The sequence below is a fragment of the Barbus barbus genome (assembly GCF_936440315.1).
Source record: "Barbus barbus genome assembly, chromosome: 9".
In the NCBI taxonomy this organism is placed as follows: Eukaryota; Metazoa; Chordata; class Actinopteri; order Cypriniformes; family Cyprinidae; genus Barbus; species Barbus barbus.
In genome coordinates this window covers 10,215,293-10,234,811 of record NC_136737.1, presented here as the reverse complement: position 1 = coordinate 10,234,811, position 19,519 = coordinate 10,215,293, and the positions used below count along the sequence as shown (strand labels likewise).

Sequence of the window (19,519 nt, the reverse complement as noted above, 5' to 3'; positions counted from 1 at the left end):
ATGAACCGGCCCAAGACAGCAAACACAAAGGGATTAAATAAAGAGACTAATGATAAAGCAACAGGTGACACAGGTGAAGCAATAATGACAAAACGAGGATAACAAGGGGGCGGGGCAAGAGAACGACACAACACAAGCACATGGCCCAAACAAAAGGCCATGTGCTTGCACACAAAACATGGGTCTGTCATGATCCTGCCTCAAGAATTAAAGAACGACAAGGACTAAATGGCAGAATCGTGACAGAACCCTTCCCTTAAGGAGCGGCTTCCAGACGCTCCTCAAGGGACATCAAACACGGAACATAACAGACTGTGACACAGACACAAACCAACAAAACATGACAAATAACAGCAACGGCAAACAAGAATAAACAATAACCGGGTTGGGGTGACACATTAGAAACAAAAAACAAGGAAGGCGAGGTGGAGGCACGACAAAGTTCTTAGGAGGAAGTCCATGGTGAGCCGGTAAGTCAGGGGTCTTTGGTCTTCGGGATGAGGGTGTGAGTAGCGGGTGGCGGGTCCGGGCAGATTTGGGTGGAGTAGTGTGAACATTGGGCTTGGGCGAAACAATCCGGGGTTGGACAGTGACAGGGGGTACAGAGGATGACTGAACATGACTCTTGACGGGGGGAACAACAGGTAACAAAACAGGACACATGATAGGAGGGGTAATAGGCGGCTGTGGAGCTGAAACAGGCACTGGACTCCCCGATGACGGCTCGGAACCAACGCTCCACATCTGCATCTCGGAAACAGCATTGTCTGTAGCTGTCTCTGGAACGTCGCTTCCTGTAGCTGACTCAGGAACGGCGCCTTCTGTGGCAGATTCGAGTATGGTGCTCTCAGCAATTGGTTTCGAAACTGCGCTCTCTGTAGCTGATTTCGGAACAGTGCTCTCTGATGCAGTGGGTACAGGACTAGAAGACATGACAGGAATTTCAAGGATCTTGACAAGACTCGATAGGTAATCAGATAAGGTCTTGGCAGCAACGACGACTGGCATCTCTTGATGAGCTGACACTGACTGCAGAACTGGTTCCGCAGCTAAATCGACCTCAGCTTTCTCTGCAGCGCTCACGACTGCAGACTCTGGTACCGCTCTCTCTGTAGCAGACTCAGAATCTGCTCTCACTGCAGCAGATTCTAGAGCCGCGCTTACAACGGCAGGCTCAGGAATAGTGCTTTCAGTTACAGCGGTATCTAGAGAAGCCTGAGATGAGATGGAGAACTGAAAGCTCCCTTCCTCCTCCTCTTTCTCCTTGGCCGCGGGGCAGAAGCTATAGCCGGACTTGCGACCGGTAGGGAAAGTTTGGCGGGAACCACCACAGGTACGGCAGACTCTGCGGAGGAGGACTCTGACGCCGACTCCCACGACAGCCGTCTTCCTCGTTTTCCACGAAGACTTGTAGCTGCAGATGGCGCCTCGGGAGTCAAGGTGTAATGAGTCTGATTCCCCAGCGTAGCCACCCCGAGGACGCCCCCTCCGGGATCACGGGCAGCATGGCCGGCGATGACGACATGGAGGGAGTCTGTGGCTCCTTTCGACACAAACGATCCACCAATTCTCGAAAAGGACGGTGGACCAGTCTCTCCCGTTCAGCCAGAGGAGGAGGGGTATTGAGATCCGCGACGAAGTAACGGTTGACCAGGATCTCCGGCAAGAAAAAACTCTTCTTCTCCACGACCTGGGCGTACCATCTCAAGGTTGACTCCCCCTGGGGAGGAAATTGAAGTTTTCCACTCTTACTGTCGGCAATAGCCGACTGCCACCATAGTTCCTGGTCGTCCGAATGTTGCTTAACGGAATAAAACATACTGTCTGCTGGGTTTTGCTTTGGCCGGTTCATTCTGTTATGGTTTGAAGAGGGATAAACCCAATCGCAGACAGTATGCAATGAACACAGATTTATTCAGACACAACAGGGAAAACAAAACCCACGATGGGGCAAAACAAGACTGGAGAGCAAAAACAAAGACTAACTTCACTAGGTTAAAACTTGACAGATAACTAGACGAATAACTAACAACAGCAACAAGATTAGGACTTCACAAGGCAGAGTTCTTCACAAGGTACTCACGGTAAGGTCTACACACAAGTAACATATCACAGGATACACACACTGAGAATCACAATGAACCGGCCCAAGACAGCAAACACAAAGGGATTAAATAAAGAGACTAATGATAAAGCAACAGGTGACACAGGTGAAAAATGAAATGAAAAATCCCGGTCAAAAATGACCGGACTCCAAACAATTGCTTATAAATCTGTCATTATGCTATATTATCACCAAATATTGGATTCAATCTTTTTGTCAACTTGTTTTCTTTCATTTAGGACTGGTTTTGTGTTTCTATTTGCTTCTGATTAATCGTAAGCCTCATTTATCTGAGAGTAGGTACCTCATTTTTTGAGTGAAAAAATTATTTTTTATGAATAATTTTCACAATATGAGAGAAAAAATTATGAAAATTTGCACTGTTTCTCACACTAGTGTACTTTAATGTTTAATCAAGAAGTTTGCTTTTAAATGCTTTTATATTGTACAAAATTGCACAAAGTAACACTTGTCAAAAATGGCCGGCCATTGAAAGTGAATGGGGAAGAATGAAAGAAACAACTAGTGTTCAGGAGCATGTTGTGCTTGCAAACAAAAACCTTGGACCTTTTTGCATGTGTGGATGCATTTATACTCAAGCTATCACACACACACATACACACGCACGCGCACACACACACACACACACACACACACACACACACACCCATCCATCCATGCATACAAACTATTGTGAGTATTACACCTATTTCATCCTACCCTGAACTGCATGCAATATCCTTTTATGAATCTGATATAACTCTCTCTCTCTCTCACACACACACACACACACACACACATGCTCAGACTGCCTTGTCTTTTTCCTAGCCTGCATTGACCTCAAAAATAATCTTTTCTTTCACCACATATTCTAGACTACGGAGCCCCTTAGAGCTCATGGTGGTGGAAAGATTTCGGGGTGGGTGAAAAAAATTCGGGGTGGGAGGAAAAAATATTTTTCAAATCTTTTGCGTTCTCTCTCAAAGATGTTTGCGTTCCCTCGCAAAGATGTTTGCGTTCCCTCGCAAAACATTGCGTTCTCTCGCAAATATGTACGCAAAGTTTTGCGAGGGAACGCAAACATCTTTGCGAGAGAACGCAAAGTTTTGCGAGGGAACGCAAAAGATTTGAAAAATATTTTTTCCTCCCACCCCGATTTTTTTTTCACCCACCCCGAAATCTTTCCACCACCATGAGCTCTAAGCGGCTCCGTACTAGACAAAACATTATGACAATATGTTTAGAGGCTTTCGTGTTCTCTCAGAGTAAACGAAAGTTTACAATTAAATGCTAGAGCATACAAATGCCTCACAGTGCCTTGTTTGTCATTTACACGAGGAAGAGACAACTGAAGAAGAATTTTACAGTGACGATGCATGTCAAGTCACAGCTGATCTTCGTGCATCCAGTCAATTTCACAGCTGATTGTCATGAGTCAAGTCACATTTGATCTTCCTGAGTCAAGTCAAGTCACAGTTGATCGTCATGAGTCTAGCCACGTCTCAGCTGACCTCCCAGAGTCTCGTCACATCTCAGCTGATCTCCCAGAGTCTCGTCACGTCTCAGTTGATCGTCCTGAGTCTCGCCTCGTCACTGTTGATCTTCCAGAGTCTGGTTACTTCCTGTCTACTACACCCAGATCTTCAAGGTCAGTCTTTCGGTATCTCAGTCTGGTATCTAGTGTGAGGGATGCTCCGCTGGTGTCTGCACGCACAGCTGGTATCCCCATATCCACTCACTCTAACTCACCTGTTCCTGAACTAATTCCCTTGTCTGAAGCGCTTCCCTTTATGGCAGGGGTTCTCAAAGTCTACATTCAAAGGTCCAAATCTGAATTTTCATCAGTGTCAAAGGTCCGGAACAATTGGTTATTACAAAACGTGTTTTTAATAAACATACATAACATATAACATATAAACACTCATTTAAAAAAAAAAAAAAAAAAGGTTCCCTTTGCATTCAAAATACTTTAATAACAAGTGCAAAAGTGGCAAAACAATTAATTTAAGTGTCAGCAGTAGAATTCGACCTATAATGTTTTTTCTCTGGCCAATATTTAGAAATCAGGGCAGCCTATGGCCGATATATGATGCTGATTTTTTGGGCCGATTTTCTCTTTTTTTCCCTTTATTTCAAAAGAGAGTTTGCGTAAATGGTTATTGCAGGGCACAAGATAGTAATAGTAGTAGTAGTAGCCTAATTCATAGTAATAATACATGGCTCAAAACTTAAGCACCTTCTCAAAACAGTTCTGAAGCATGCTTTTTTGTTTATGTTTGCTGACAGACACCAGTGTTTCCCGCAGACTAGCAAATGCAAGTTGATTCTCTGCCAGCAGGAGGCGCTGTTGGAGCGTGATATATAGCTGTTTCCCCGGTAACGACTGTAATCAAATAAGCGCTACTTTATCAGCCATTACAGGAAAGACCAAATTAAAATTGACATCAAAGCTTTTCTGAAGAAAACGGACGGTTCTTTTAAAAGATACATTCATATAAAAACACCCGCGCAGCATTTTATTTTTGAAACGCGCAGTGCTCAGTTTATTCAACGAAGTATAAGCCTTTTGGAAAATCTATTTGTAGCGGTCAGTTTTGATATTGTGACAAGCCGCCACAAATAAATGTATACACTGGGCACTGCTATAAGACAAATTGCCTTAATATAAGTGATAGCAAAACAAAACAAAAAAATAAAAATATTAGCGGTGAAATGTCGCCCGATTACGTCAAACGTCATACGCTCACTGGATGTCATGATGACAACAAATGTCACGAAGGAAAAGTTTCAATATCTCGCCTGCAATTTCGGACCTTCTCCAAAAAGACATTAAAAAAATAAGAATAAATAAACAAATGATTTACAAGTTTAACGTGCGTTTATCAAAGTAGGAAATATAATTAGTGTTCTTGAAATATGAAATAGAAGCGGGTCCGGATTGAATTCCCTCCGGGTCCGGATCCGGATCGGAGTCCGGACTTTGAGAAGTACTGCTTTATGGGGATCGTTTTATGTTGCGTTTGGGCTGAACTGCCACAGAACTGCCTGAGTTGGCAGCATCCACTGTGATGTATCCAGAAGTGGTGGCACCCTCTGTTTCCCTACGAGACTGCTGTAGAACCTCCAGAGGTGGCAGCATCTGCTGCAGAACCTCCAGAGGTGTCAGTGGTAATGAATTATGAACTCCCAGTTTGTCCTGTCACAGCCAGAAGGACTGCCCCTGAACTCTCGTCCAGTCCTGAATGGCCATGGAGGCTGGTTGTGAACCAATCCAGCCGAAGAGGCTGTCTTTGAATTATCAGCCTTGTCTGTCATTGCCAAAGGGGCCACTAATGAACTGTCTGTTTGTACAGTCACAACCAATCAGACTGAAAATTAACAGTCTACCTACCCAGTTTCAGCCAAGGAGTTTCCATTTGAACTGTATGTCTGTCTTGTTCCCACTGAGTCTGACTGTGAATTGTCTGCTTGTGTAATATCACTTACTGAAATGTCTACCAGTCCAGTATCAAAAACCCACCGTTGAACCATTAAAACTGCCTGTCTTGAGCCCGAAAACTATAAATGCACCCCATATATGTCCCGTTAACCCTGTCACTGCCATAGAGACCATTTATGATATGTCTACCTATCTCGTTTCAGTTAACAAACCTGATTTTGAGCCTTGTGTCATTCCTGTTTCAGTCAGTATGTCTGATGTTAAACCATTTGTCTGTCCATTTTCTGTTAATGGGTCTGAGTATGAATCATCTGTCTACCTTGCTTCAATTACTGAACTGTCTGCCAATCCAGTGTCAGTCAATGCATCAAATTGTGAACTGTCTGTTGGTTTAAACTCTGAAGTTAAATCTGATTCAGAATTGTCTGCCTGTCCAGTCTCAACTAATGAACCTGTGGGTGAATTGCCTGCCTGTCCAGTTTATAAATGATTAAATACAAAATTAATTGTAGTTATTAAGATCGATGTGGTTTGGAATTGGTAAAATGTGCTTGGAAAAAAAATATGATCAGAATATCAACGTGTCTAATAATTATTCACGCACTGTAAAGATGTGCTCTCTACACAGTACTGATCGTGAAATTGAAAGTGAAAGTGAACTGCGAGCGCTCATTCAAATGTGATTTCAATACCCCACATATTAATAGCGCGCTAATTATATACAATACTAGAATGTTTGCGGGAGCGGGTCACACACTTTGCAGGAGAGGGCGGTAATGGTTAAGAAAACTCTAGGCTGCACATCAACACACGCTAAGTTTTTTTTCGCACTACCCCATCTCCATCTCAATAATTTTTGCCATTTTGTTCTGTCTTTGACAGCACATATAGGACAATTTTTGAAAAAATTAACTACATTTATAAATTTATTAATAATTTATAAATTTATAAACTAAATTTATTTCAAATTTGATTTCAAGCACTTTCAAGGACCTATGTTTGTTTTCAACTTTCCAGGCCTTGAATCCATATGTCTGAAATTCAAGTACTTCCAGAACAGGGTTCCCACGCTTCTTGAATTAGCCCTGCTGTCAAGCCCTCTGGATTTTGCGTATGGAACCGCACGTCTCACGTCTTGTTCACCCTGTTACAGATACCTATGGCTATTATTTTATTAATACAGTTGTCTGATTGATTTTATAGTCTCAAGCATTCAGAAAAAAACACAAAAGAAAATTGAGCAGTTTTACTATGATAAAACCATGGTTAATTTCTGTAAGGGTTGTGATGTCCACATGTTTTAAAGATAGAGGCTGTAGCATTTCTATCACAAAAAGGTGGCCAAAAATTTAAGATTAAGTGGATATTTGAATTAGCCTAAATGTTTGGTCAATATTAAAGGACTTGATCGTTCTGTAATGTTTTACCCAGCCTTTGGCGTTACAGGCATTTGTAACAACAGGCTATGTAATGTAAATATTTAAATTGTTTATTTTGTATTACATTAGGCTATATATTTTAACAGTGTTTTTCAATGAAACCATGCAATTATTAATTAGGCTAACCAATCATTATTGCCTCATTGTTTTTATATAATACATTTTAAGTCATTTTAAAGGCTGTTGTTGGCTTAGGTCTGGTTTTATAATAGAGATGCACCGATTGCAATTTTCTTGGCCCGGTTCTGATTTCCGATTTTTTGGAAGTGTGACCTGCCGATTCCGATTTTTACCGATTCCGATTTTCTTTCTAAGAACTATAATTGACAGCATATACAAACAAAATCTATGCAAATTTCAATACAAAAATTATTTACATAATAAAATAAATTATTAAACATTACAACTCCCCCAATCTGGACTAAGTTACAGATTTTCTCTCACTTAAACAACTCTCAAAATAAAGTGCTCTGTGACTGGAAAGAGGAAGAAATAGTTAACTTTAAATGAGTTGCTGTATGTAACAAAACAGATGTAATTTCCCACTATGTTTATAAATGGTCATTTTTTCCCCTAACCTAACCTTATTAAATGTGTTATCTTTCACATCAAATTCTTACTTTGTTTCAATTAATTCAGTTAGATTAATAAGAAACTGTAGAGTTGTTACCATTCAAATGAAATTAGTATTAACATACTCCATCTTTCCACTGCTGAGGAAACAGAAGCTGCATCTGAAGTGGCATTAGATGTATTTACACAGACTGTTTGATGAAGCAGATGTGCATTTACACTGCAAAATTTCAAATGCATAAATAATTTTATAAGATTAATGTTTTACATATTTTTTAAAAATACACAAATAAATGTTGAAAAAATGCAATGATACTTTTAAATATGACAACCACCAGTAGGTGGCGGCAAGTGTCTGTTTTAATAAGTGAGACATTTATTCATTCAACCGATTCAATCAAACGGCTGATTCATTCAGAAACGAGGCAAGTGACTTGGCTGTATCTGAAATCGCATACTACTTGTGTAGGTACTACATTTGAATTCAAACGTACTTCTTGACCGTTAAAAAAGTATGTTCTATATAATATGAATGAGGGTAGTATGAATGGAATTCGGACGTACTACATACGCCATGTTCAGGAAGTCATCTCATCGATTTACAACATTTACACTTTAATAGGTCAGCCGTTTACTTTATTTTAAACAAGTGCAATTTAACCACAATGAACAATGTTTTTCCCTGAGGTACTTACACTTGAAAACAGCCGCGTCACCGCTTTCCGCCATTTTTCGAATATGACGCCTCTTCTCCCGTGGCCTCATGGAATAGTAAAGTAGGTCATCCGGGTAATTCGCACCTGCTGTTTTTCGAATACTATGAATTCGGACATACTACTCGCCTCGCATACTGTTTTTCGCATACTATATAGTAGGGAAGTATGCGATTTCGGACGCAGCCCTTATGAATGTGCCACTGAATCACTGACTCACTCGATTAGTTCAAAAACGTGGATTCATTCAGTAACGAAACACCGCTGTGCTGCTCAGAGACACACAACAGTTCTGGTGTTGCTTTGATCTGAACTATTTTCATCAGCGAAACTGAGCAAAAACAGTCAATATTTTGTCTAAAATCTAGGTCACTTAATTGTAACCTTGTTTATTGAAATACTATTGTATAAAATCAGTGTCACATTGCAATTAGAATCATTCTCATGCGAAACAACATGTTTACACGCGACTGTGAGTGTGTGCGTGGCTGTGACGTCATTGCCTGCACCGCTGGCAATAAAAGGATCAGCTCAGAATCAGCAAGACGTGAGTCTGACCAGCCGGTCACCGATCCGGGCCGGTCATGTGAAAAATCGTCCAATTCTGATAACTGGCTGGTCAATCGGTGCATCTCTATTTTATAACCACAAAAATATTACCTTAATATTTCTGTGTAAACAATTATTTGAAGTAACAAAACCATGTTTAATTTATGGTTACCATCCATGGGTACAAGAACCATGATTTTTGGTTTTATTCGTAGTAAAATCATGGCTAGTTTTCATAAGGGAACATGGAAAGTCAGAAAGAATATTATATGCGTTGTTGGTGGTTAAATTATTACCGACATTAAAACAAGTTATTAACGTCAACAGCCAAAAAGTTTCACAGGATTATGAATGTAGGCTACCTAAAAGTGATGCACAGGCTTCATCTTTTTTTCTTTTTCTTTACTCGGTGCCGGTTTGCTGATGTTTTTTCCCAGGCATAGCTGTCCATCAATTATAATCATTTGCTTTCAGCTGCAAACATGAGGTGCGAGCAGTCGTGCGTGCGGATGTGGGAATGCTGCGTCACATGTGATTAGCCTACTGCCTACACCATAAAACAATTTTTTTATAATTACATATGGTAACACTTTAGAATAGGTAACACTTGTTAACTATTAACTACGACTACGCCAATAAATATTCCCTCAATAAATTCTTAATTTGCTGCTTATTAATAGTTAGTAAGGTCATTGTTAAGTTTAGATAATGGGTAGGATTAGGGAGGTAGAATTAGGTCATGTAGAATAAGGCATTAATATGTGCTTAATTAGCACTAATTCATGGCTAATATTCTAGTAATATGCATGCCAATAAGCAACTAACAGATGTAACCGTAAAATAAAGTGTTAACGTTAATTTTAATACTAATATAGAATAGAAATGTTATTTATTTTTTGGGGCCAGCAGCTTGACTTGCAGTTACTCATCTATAAAAAATGCTCTAAGCAAATATAGCATGTTATCCTCATAGTTTTTGCTGTTGCACTGTATGCATTAATTGTGAATTATGAAAATTTGAAAAAAAAAAAATATATATATTTTGAAAAAAGCTTGGGCTGCCCCCAAATAGGCTTTCCTGTAGCTCAAATAGTAGAGCATGGCGCTAGCAACGCTAAGGTCATGGGTTCGATTCCCAGGGAAAGCAAGAGCTGATAAAATGTAAAAACTGTAACTTGAATGCAATGTAAGTCGCTTTGGATAAAAGCGTCTGCTAAATGCATAAATGTAAATGTAAATGTAAATAGTCGTCTATCCGTTAGTCGACTAGAGTCTTTAGTCGAGGGCAGCCCTAAAAAAAGCTTTGTGCCCAATTTTGATGAGACCACTAAGCCATATTGCGCTCTCAATTTTAGTTGTATGACAGATGCTTTGCCAAATCAATAATTTCAAAAACAGTTTAAGTTATCAGGAGAAATGTAAAAATATTTTCCATTCATTATGAAACTGTGGCAGCCATGAGAGTGAGTAATTAATTGGAAACATTTGATTACATTTCAAATTAAATGACAAAGATTATCAAAAGGTAAGATTTGGATATATTGTTACTGTATGTTGTCAATTTATATAACTGCACTTTTCTAATGAGTGATGATGGAAATAGTTAATGACACTTATATAAAGTAGGTTCCTGCAGTTCTCCAGCTGTGATCCTTGGAGAGTCTTTGGCCACTGAAACTATCATTCACGCCTTGCTTTAAGACAATATAGACACATGCCCTCTTCCAGGCAGAGCTGTAACATTCTTTGTTCATTGAAACTTCTTAAATACTTTCTTACAGCCACTTTCTAGGTTGTGAAGTTCAACAATCTTTCGCTGTTCATCAGAACTGTATTCTTTGGTTTTTCTCATTGTAATAGATGATTAAAGGTGCACTAAGCAATTTTTGCCAAACAATGTTAATATTTGAAAGGACCAAAACAAACACACCCATAGCCCAACAGGACCTCGCCCCTATTTTGAAATCTTCGCCCCACATGTATGTACACAACCCTGGCATAACAACGATCAGGGCATGAATTTCAGTTTTTAAACTGGGGGGGGAACTCCCCCCTTACATGGGTCACATGGGGGGGATTTAAAGATTCTTGGGGGGGGGGATAAATTGACACATCGGGCTAAATTAATCATCTTCCTTTATGTCTACAGTTTTTAATGTATCTTGGTTTTCAAAGAATTATAACAAAATTTGTCATGCTCTCTTTCAAATTGACATTAAGAACTGTATTAAAACTATATATTAAGAATCACTGTATTTGTATGTTCCAGTTTCAGTTCAATTTCTTTGTTTTAAAAAAAAAAAAAAAAAACTTTATACAAAATACACCATGCTCTCCTTCAAACTGACATTAAGAACTATATATTAAGGTCTCTCAATTTCAGTGTATTTCATGGGTTTCAGATCAGTTCAGTTCTTTGCAAAGACTTCATACAAAATACGTCATGCTCTCCTTCAAATTAACGTTAAGAACTCTGTTTAAACTATATATTAATGTATCTCAGTTTCAGTGTCTTTCATGTTTCAGTTCAATTTTAGTCACTTTTTTTCCATTGCTTGTGACTTTGTGACTTCTTTCCTCTGTCTCCTCCTCTTCATCTCTTTCCGTTTGATGATGGCTTTCATTTTTGTGCCTTCTGAATAAAAAAAGAAATGGCTCCTCTTTCTATAGCCAAATATTTTTTTTTCCCCTAACGCTTAAGCATTGTGAAATAATCTAATCAGTGTTATTTTTGTTTTTATTTAAGAAAAAAAGCTCTCCAAAGTTTAAAAACCATTTCAGTGAATGATCTTTATTCCGACATAAATTAAATAACCCAAGGACAAATATCATGCATACCAAGCTGTTGGCGTCTTCTCGCCGTTGAAACATGGGTCGTTACGTGAGAGATGATGACGATCAGTGAACAGGAGTCTATTTTCTTATGTTCATTCATGTTAACTTTCGATAAAATGCGCATTTTAAGATAAGGAGATGATGATTTACTCGCGCTTCGCTGCTGCTGTGTTGAGTCGGCGGGCGTGCTCTATCCACTCACACACTATAAAGAGCAAAACAGCATTTGATGTTTGAATTTCGGGATTAAAATAATATAATTTGGAAGCCGATAACATCTTCACAAGCAACTCATTATAGCGCGTTACACAGCCTTGTGTAAATCAGTGCGACGCGGGCCACGGAGAACACGCCGATGCTCTGCTACAGGACTCAACGACAGAGAAGGCCGGTGCAGCGCTGTTTTAACCGGTTAACTAAACTTGTGAAAATAACCTACCTAAATTAAAATGGTAACAGTTCTTGACAAAGTGTGTTTACACAAACAAATTAGGTATCTTTGGAAAGAAGACACTCTGGGCTTTACTATCTATCATCCAGAGTTGATAATGTTCAAAAAGATTAAAAGTTATAGACACTGACGTGCCTTGAAAAATATTTTTCCACACTGAATGTTTTTTTTATGTCATATACAAATACATGAAATAAGTCCTGGAGCAATCCAGGAAAGTCTCATTCTGTTTGTAAAACTGTATGCTACAACACCGTGTTGTTTTTTTACTACCAAGACGCTGTTTTTGAGCGTAATTTATTCCATAACTATTCCGTTATTACAATGAATCTGGTACGTATGGCTTTTTTATTCTGCCTGTGTTGATGTGTACTGCTTACACAAATGTAGCAAATACATTCCTTATAAGCTTTCCATCGGAAAACAGCGATCTGTCGTTGATGCTTGAGGCTTAGACCTTCAGAATTATATATAGTTTGTCAAGAATAACGATATTCTTTCACGTTAAATTCATTCATAAACATTAAACTAGTGGGGGAAAAAAACGCTTCAGTGCGAGGTCGCTCTGGTGAACGTTAACAGGTTAATGTCTTAATCTGCCGATCTTGTTACTGTGCTATTAAATAGTGTTTTCACTATATTTTGGATTTTAATATCCAGTGCAGAATTTGTTATACGGCTTGTTCAGTGAATCGCCGTAACAGTGATTCTGTTCAAACCCCTATAAAATCATAAATGATTCCCTTTGAGCTAAATTAAACTATTTCTTTAAATTACATATTAATATTACTTGTATTACGTTACATTAGTAACATTCTAGACAAATTATATGTGGAAGATACACAGTTACAACTTCTGTGGGGCTTGAAGAAAAAGTAATGTAACTAGTAGTGTAACTAATTACTGTTACCAGAAATTAATAAGTAAAGTAACAATATTTATTTTGAAAGGAGCAACTAGTAATGAGTTATATATTACATTATTTGAGCAACTAACCCAACACTGCAAATACGATAATTATCGTCCGTCTGGCAACATTGGCTACAAGTGTGTTTTCGGACTCGGTCTGATGCTGTGGTCAAAAGCGTTTTTCAAAAATCGCTTAGTGCACCTTAATTTGGCCTTTGTGTATACTCATTTATATTCCTGTGAAACAGGAAGTCATGGCTGGATAATTTATTGTTCGTAGGCACCCCTGGTGTGCTAAAAAATGGAAATATGAATGGAAATATACTAAGGAGAATATACTTTTTTTTTTTTTAAATGAAATATAAAATGGATAAACAATGCAGATTTATTTTCACAGCTTTCTATGATCATATTTACCAAAAGTACCAATAAGTCATCATCGTCAGGTCCATGGACTTCCATTCGCTCGCCACCAGAGGTCACTCCTCCATCACACCACACAGACTGTTACATATTACCCTGGACTGCATTTCCCATCATTCACTGCACTAAGTACACACAGCTGTCTCAATCACACGCTCACACCTGAGAACTATCACACAAATCACACACCCTACATAAGCCATGGACTTCCTTTCACAGATCACCGAGTATTGTTCTGCATATAGCACTCCCCTAGTGTTAGCTGCCTTACCGAGCCATTCTGTGTGTCTGTGTATTTCCAGTATTGTTCTGCGTTTATTACTCTCCTAGTTTTAGCTGAACCCACTTAGTTGTCTTAGTCTGGCCTTGTCTGTTTTCTCGTGTTTTGATTCTTGCCCGTGTTTCCTGGATTAACCCTTCGTCTTTCCGTTTGGACTCTGTTTGCCCCTGCTTGGACTATTGCTCGTGTTCTCGGATTACCCCTCGTCTAAACCCTTTGGATATTGTTCGCCGATCGACGACCGACGCATGCCCTCAGAATACTCTTGTGTCTTGTCCTCAACATATCTGTTAACTGATGTTTGACCCTGCCTGTGTTTTGACCACGTCTCTGTATAATAAAAGATTGTACATGGATCCTTACGCCTCACGTCTCATTGGCTCCGTTACAGACTCAATACTTTTAATTCATTTTCACATTTCAGCCATAATAGATTTATTTAAATTGTGCAGGACATTTTTTGCCCCTTATATTATAATGTTTACTTTGGTGTTACTTCTGCCCCAAATCCCGAATAATTGCAAGCCAATTATTGTTTAGCCAAAGGTTACTGAGGTTAATAATGACTTGATTTCTGTGTGGAAATGCACAAATATGCATCTATGCACAGTTAGAATATGAAAAACACAGACACAAACTAAAAATTGTATTCTTACAGTTTTTTCCCCACTTTTGGAAGTAAACCGATTCAATAACTATAATAGCTATAATATTCCAATCTGTGTTGAGTGTAGCTGATATTGAAATGTACTCACTTGAGTATCTTCAGCTCACACACAGGATTCTTCAGTCCCTCACAGATCTCTTTGACTCCTGAGTCCAGCAGACGGCTGTTGTTCAGGTTCATCTCTTTCAGGATGGTTTTGGAGGAGAGAACAGTAGCTAGAACTGAACATTTTTTCTTTGTCAGCTTACAATTATTCAGCCTGAACAAAAAAAAAAACAGCATTATTTATTATTCAGCACATATTCAACACACATCAGACAAACAGAAAAGTCACAGTCTTTTATAGTGAATAAATACATAAGTTATAATGTATAAATCATGTTCACTCACTTCATTTTCTCCACTTTGCTATGAGAGTCCATCAAAAGAGCAGAGAGTTTCTCCCCATCCAGGTTTCCAAATGTATGTTCACTCAGATTCAGTTCCTTCACTATTAATGGATTTGCACCCAGAACTTTAGTGAGATACTCACACGCTTCCTGGGCAGCAGGACTTTTAAAAAATCTGGAGACAGAAAAGCAGAAAAGAAGTTTAAATAAGTTTTTTCTTTTTGCAGCTTTCATCAATCTCATGGAATCAACTCAACAAACACGAAACATTCACACATTTGGTGAAACTGTTAGTTATGACAACTAGCTCTAGTGTGTCTGGCCAAATATCTTACTCCAGGATGAATATGACACGGTTTCAAGATTTGTGGTTAATATGCTAATCTATGATCTCATGTTCAAATAAGACAGAAATTTTTATGAAAATTACTTAAAGACTTAAAGATACTATCATACTGTCAGAACCCTCTCAGGACACAGGCAGCGCGAAGACATGGAGATTCAAATAATCCTTTATTTAAATCCAACACAGAGACAAGGAGTTTGGGGAGAGATGAACATAGAATGACGTTCAGACCGAACACAGGGGCTGGGAAACACAGGGCTTATAAACACAGGGAAATCAACAAGGAACAGGTGAGGACTAATTAAAACGGGGCTCGGGACTAATTAACTAATGATGACAGGAACGAGGAGGGCCAGATAGAGACACGAGAGGAGGGGAAAACAAGAGACAGGACTGACACATACACAATGTTGTTTTATAAAACAACATTTCCAAACGCATTACATAAAATTATTAATGTTTGAAACATCACCCATAGAACTTTGTATTAATTTCACATACATTAAATTAATGCATTAATTTCATGGTCCATTATGGAAATTTATTTAGCAGAATGCTCTAAGTGACCTAATTTATTCTTATGCTTTAATTATCACATTTTGATCATTTTTATTTTATGGTTTTGAATACAGAAATTTATAATATAATATAATGTGTTGCATATTAAAATATGTTTTCATGGCTGTTAAGTTATTTTCAATTTAGTTTAGAGAAATAGGTTACATCAGCTAAGAACATAGACTAAATGAATGATGTAATATTTAATTAATTTGTAATTAATATTTCAATATTAAATATAAATGTTTTATTACCTAATGGTCTTTAATTTACAGTGTTCATCCTGTAGTACATCATTGAGCTCCTTCACTCCTGATTGTCCAGGATCATTTCCTGTGAGATCCAGCTCTATCAGGTGTGAAGGGTTTGATCTCAGAGCTGAAGCCAGAGCTTTATAACCTTCTTCCGTGATACTGCAGTCTGAAAGTCTATAAAATATTTGCTATTTCATTTTTCATGTCACAGACTATCAATAAAGTGCATGATAACATTAAAAGTATATATAAAAAAACATAAAACACATACATTCACACTGACAGTATTAGTACAATATGTAATACAATATTCAAAAATAGTGCAACTAAAATTCCGGCCTTAATAGTCCTTATGATTTTTTTCAATGCAGTTACTCTAATGGACATTACAAATGTATTTTCACATGTATAAATATATATAAATTAAGTTACACACTTCAATTTCTCTAATCGACACTGTGCATTTTCCAAAAGACAACAGATCTTCATTCCCGAGTTTCCTAGTTTATTTCCACTCAGATCCAGCTCTTTCAGGTTTGAAGGATTAGAATTAAATGCTGAAATCAGAGCAGCACAACCTTCAGCTGTAATACTGTTATTATTCAGCCTGCAGAGAAAGAAAACAAAGACAGGACAAATTACTCAGCATGTCGAGGAAAAACAAAGACCTGAACAATTCTTCAGTTTACCTCAAAACAATATTTACTGAACAACAATGACAGACTTAATCTGAACCAGTTACTGAAAATATATTATCAAATAATATTATATTAAAAAGATATTATACTCACTGAACTGTGCTGAGTTTACAGTGTTTATCCTGCAGTAGAGCAGTGATCTGATTCACTCCTGTGTCTCCTAGTTCATGTTCACTCAGATTCAGCTCTCTCAGGAGTAACAGGTTTTTACCCACAATTCCAGTCACATACTGACAGGCTTCATCTGCAGCAGGACCCAAAAACCTGCAGAAGAGAAGATGAAGCAAGATTCAGTTCTCAACTTGGTGTAATGGAAAAACATCCAGGAGCTGGTGCTAATGAAAATCATTTGACATGATTTTTGTTTTGAAATCACTGTCAACTTCAATGCAACAACAGATTCTGCAGCTTACTGTTTTACTTAATATTCTATTAGTAATTCACCTGCATATAATGTCTTTTGTCAGTTATTCATCGCATCTCACCTCAGTGTCTTCAGTTGACAGTTTGGATCCTGTAGTAAATCATTAAGCTGCTTCACTCCTGATTGTCCAGGATCATTTCCTGTGAGATCCAGCTCTATCAGGTGTGAAGGGTTTGATCTCAGAGCTGAAGCCAGAGCTTTATAACCTTCTTCAGTGATACTGCAGTCTGAAAATCTAGAAAACATAAAAACAAAGTAAAAACCTCTTCAGTTTACTTAAAAAACATTATGGCCTGGTTGCACAGACAGGGTTTAGACTAAGCCAGGATTAGGTCATAGTTCAATTTGGACATTTAAGTAATTTTTATAAACGTGCCTTAGACAAAAACATTACGGGTGTCCATCTTGAGACAAAACAAAGGCATTGATATATTTTAAGATCAATCAGTGCAAGTTTCTTTCAGTTGAAACAGCTCAGACTTACATTTTAGTCTAGGATTAGGCCAAGGATTTTTTTTCTCCATTCTGTCACAGATGGAGTTTTGGTTCATTGGTTCCTGGCTTGCTCAGTTGTGGACACTTAATTTCTAGCAATTATCGTCAATTTGATTTCACAGATACTATTTAAACTAAACTGAGCTAGACAATCACATCTATGAATTCAATAATGAAATGCCTTTAACTGACAATTGAGTGTTTAATCTTATTATTATACATTACTGACACTCTATCCTCCAATTTGATACTTTTAACAATCTGTATTGTTAAAAGCGCTATATAAATAAAGGTCAATTGACTTGACTTAAGCCTTGTCTGTGAAACCGGGGGTATAATTGAGCAAAGACAGTGTTATTATTCAAATCAAACAATGGTACATTAAACTCACCTGAGTTTCTGCAGTGTGCAGTTTGTATTTTCTAATCCGTTCTGGAGTTTCTTCACTCCTGAATCCTGCAGATTATTGTTGCTCATGTCAAGTTCTTTCAGACTGGAGTTTGATCTCAGGACTGTAGCGAGAGCTGAACAGCTTTCCTCTGTTAGACCACACTTACACAGCCTAAAATTATGAATGTTGAGAGGGAAAATTTACAAACATAAATTACTTGATGCCAACATTCAGTGATTACTAAGAATGACTTGTCACTAACAATGACTTGCACTTGTCACTACTGTACAGATCACTTAATTTCTTTAAGATATTTTAAATATGCAAAACTACCAAAAAAACAATACTCACATCAGTGTGTTGAGTTTACAGTGTTTATCCTGCAGTAGAGCAGCGATCTGATTCACTCGTGTGTCTCCTAGTTCATGTCCACTCAGATTCAGCTCTCTCAGGAGTAACGGGTTTTTACCCACAATTCCAGTCACATACTGACAGGCTTCATCTGCAGCAGGACCCAAAAACCTGGAGACAGAGGAAGTACTTGATATTTCACAGCTGTACACTGCAGAACTGCCTCCTACAATAATGAAAGCCATATTGATACATTGGTAGACACTTTCAAACCTACAACATAAAACAAATTGTTGCAGAATGGTCTTTTCAGATGGTTTTAAAGCATTTTTTGATAAGAGTCCCAATATTTGCAGAAGTGAGACAACTAAAAACCACTTTTGTAGAAATCTGTCTTTCTGCTGTGCTCAATTTGAATCTTTTGACAAATTATAGCTCTTAATTGATGAAAAGGTATTTCAATTAAAGGAAACAGAAGGTGAAAAAAATGTTGATGTAAGTGAGTGTAAATGGTGCAGAGAGAGATAAAAGATGATTTGATGGTTTAATTCTTTTTAGTTCAAGTTTTAAAACTATTGTACTTTATTATTTTAATAACACTTACCTCAGTGTCTTCAGCTGATAGTTTGGATCCTGTAGTACATCATTGAGCTCCTTCACTCCTGATTGTCCAGGATCATTTCCTGTGAGATCCAGCTCTATCAGGTGTGAAGGGTTTGATCTCAGAGCTGAAGCCAGAGCTTTATAACCTTCTTCAGTGATACTGCAGTCTGAAAGTCTAGAAAACATAAAAATAAAGTTAGTTTAAATAAAGGGTTAGTTCACCCTATAGGACTGGGCGATATGGCCCAAAAAATTATCATAGTAATTTGATCATTATCATGATAAATGTCAAATCTTTATTTCTTTCAAGTTTAAAGACATATTTTTGCATCAAAGTGAAAGTTGTATAAACCAGACTGTTAATTTTACTTAATAAACTGCATTTCCTGCATTTTCTAATGAGTGATATTGTTTCAAATCAAGAAACAGGTTTGTGTTGCCTGATAATATTAATAATAATGTAATTTTTTGTCTCTTAGAAATGCATATTTGCCAGTTGTAGCTTGAGTTAGGATGCAAATATACATTTTAGTTAATTATCAAAATCAGTAACATCTGCACAAATTGTAGCAACCTCATTTTTATATGGTGAAATTTAATTATTCTGATCAAGTTTTTCTTTTTTTTT

The 19,519-nt window shown here is 37.8% G+C and overlaps 2 protein-coding genes across 2 annotated transcripts in view; both read right to left on the bottom strand.

Annotated features, from left to right (window-relative positions):
* The window catches only part of LOC306874613 (uncharacterized protein), a 308,235-nt gene that overhangs the window by 116,305 nt on the left and 172,411 nt on the right, over window positions 1–19,519 (bottom strand). The window lies entirely within an intron of this gene.
* Window positions 14,467–18,533, bottom strand: LOC306874574 (ribonuclease inhibitor-like; the record flags this gene model as incomplete). Its single annotated transcript, XM_079424723.1, has 7 exons — window positions 14,467–14,641; window positions 14,773–14,946; window positions 15,930–16,103; window positions 16,366–16,536; window positions 16,721–16,891; window positions 17,938–18,108; window positions 18,499–18,533. 7 exons carry the CDS (start codon window positions 18,531–18,533, stop codon window positions 14,467–14,469), a joined length of 1,071 nt encoding a protein of 356 aa, XP_079280849.1.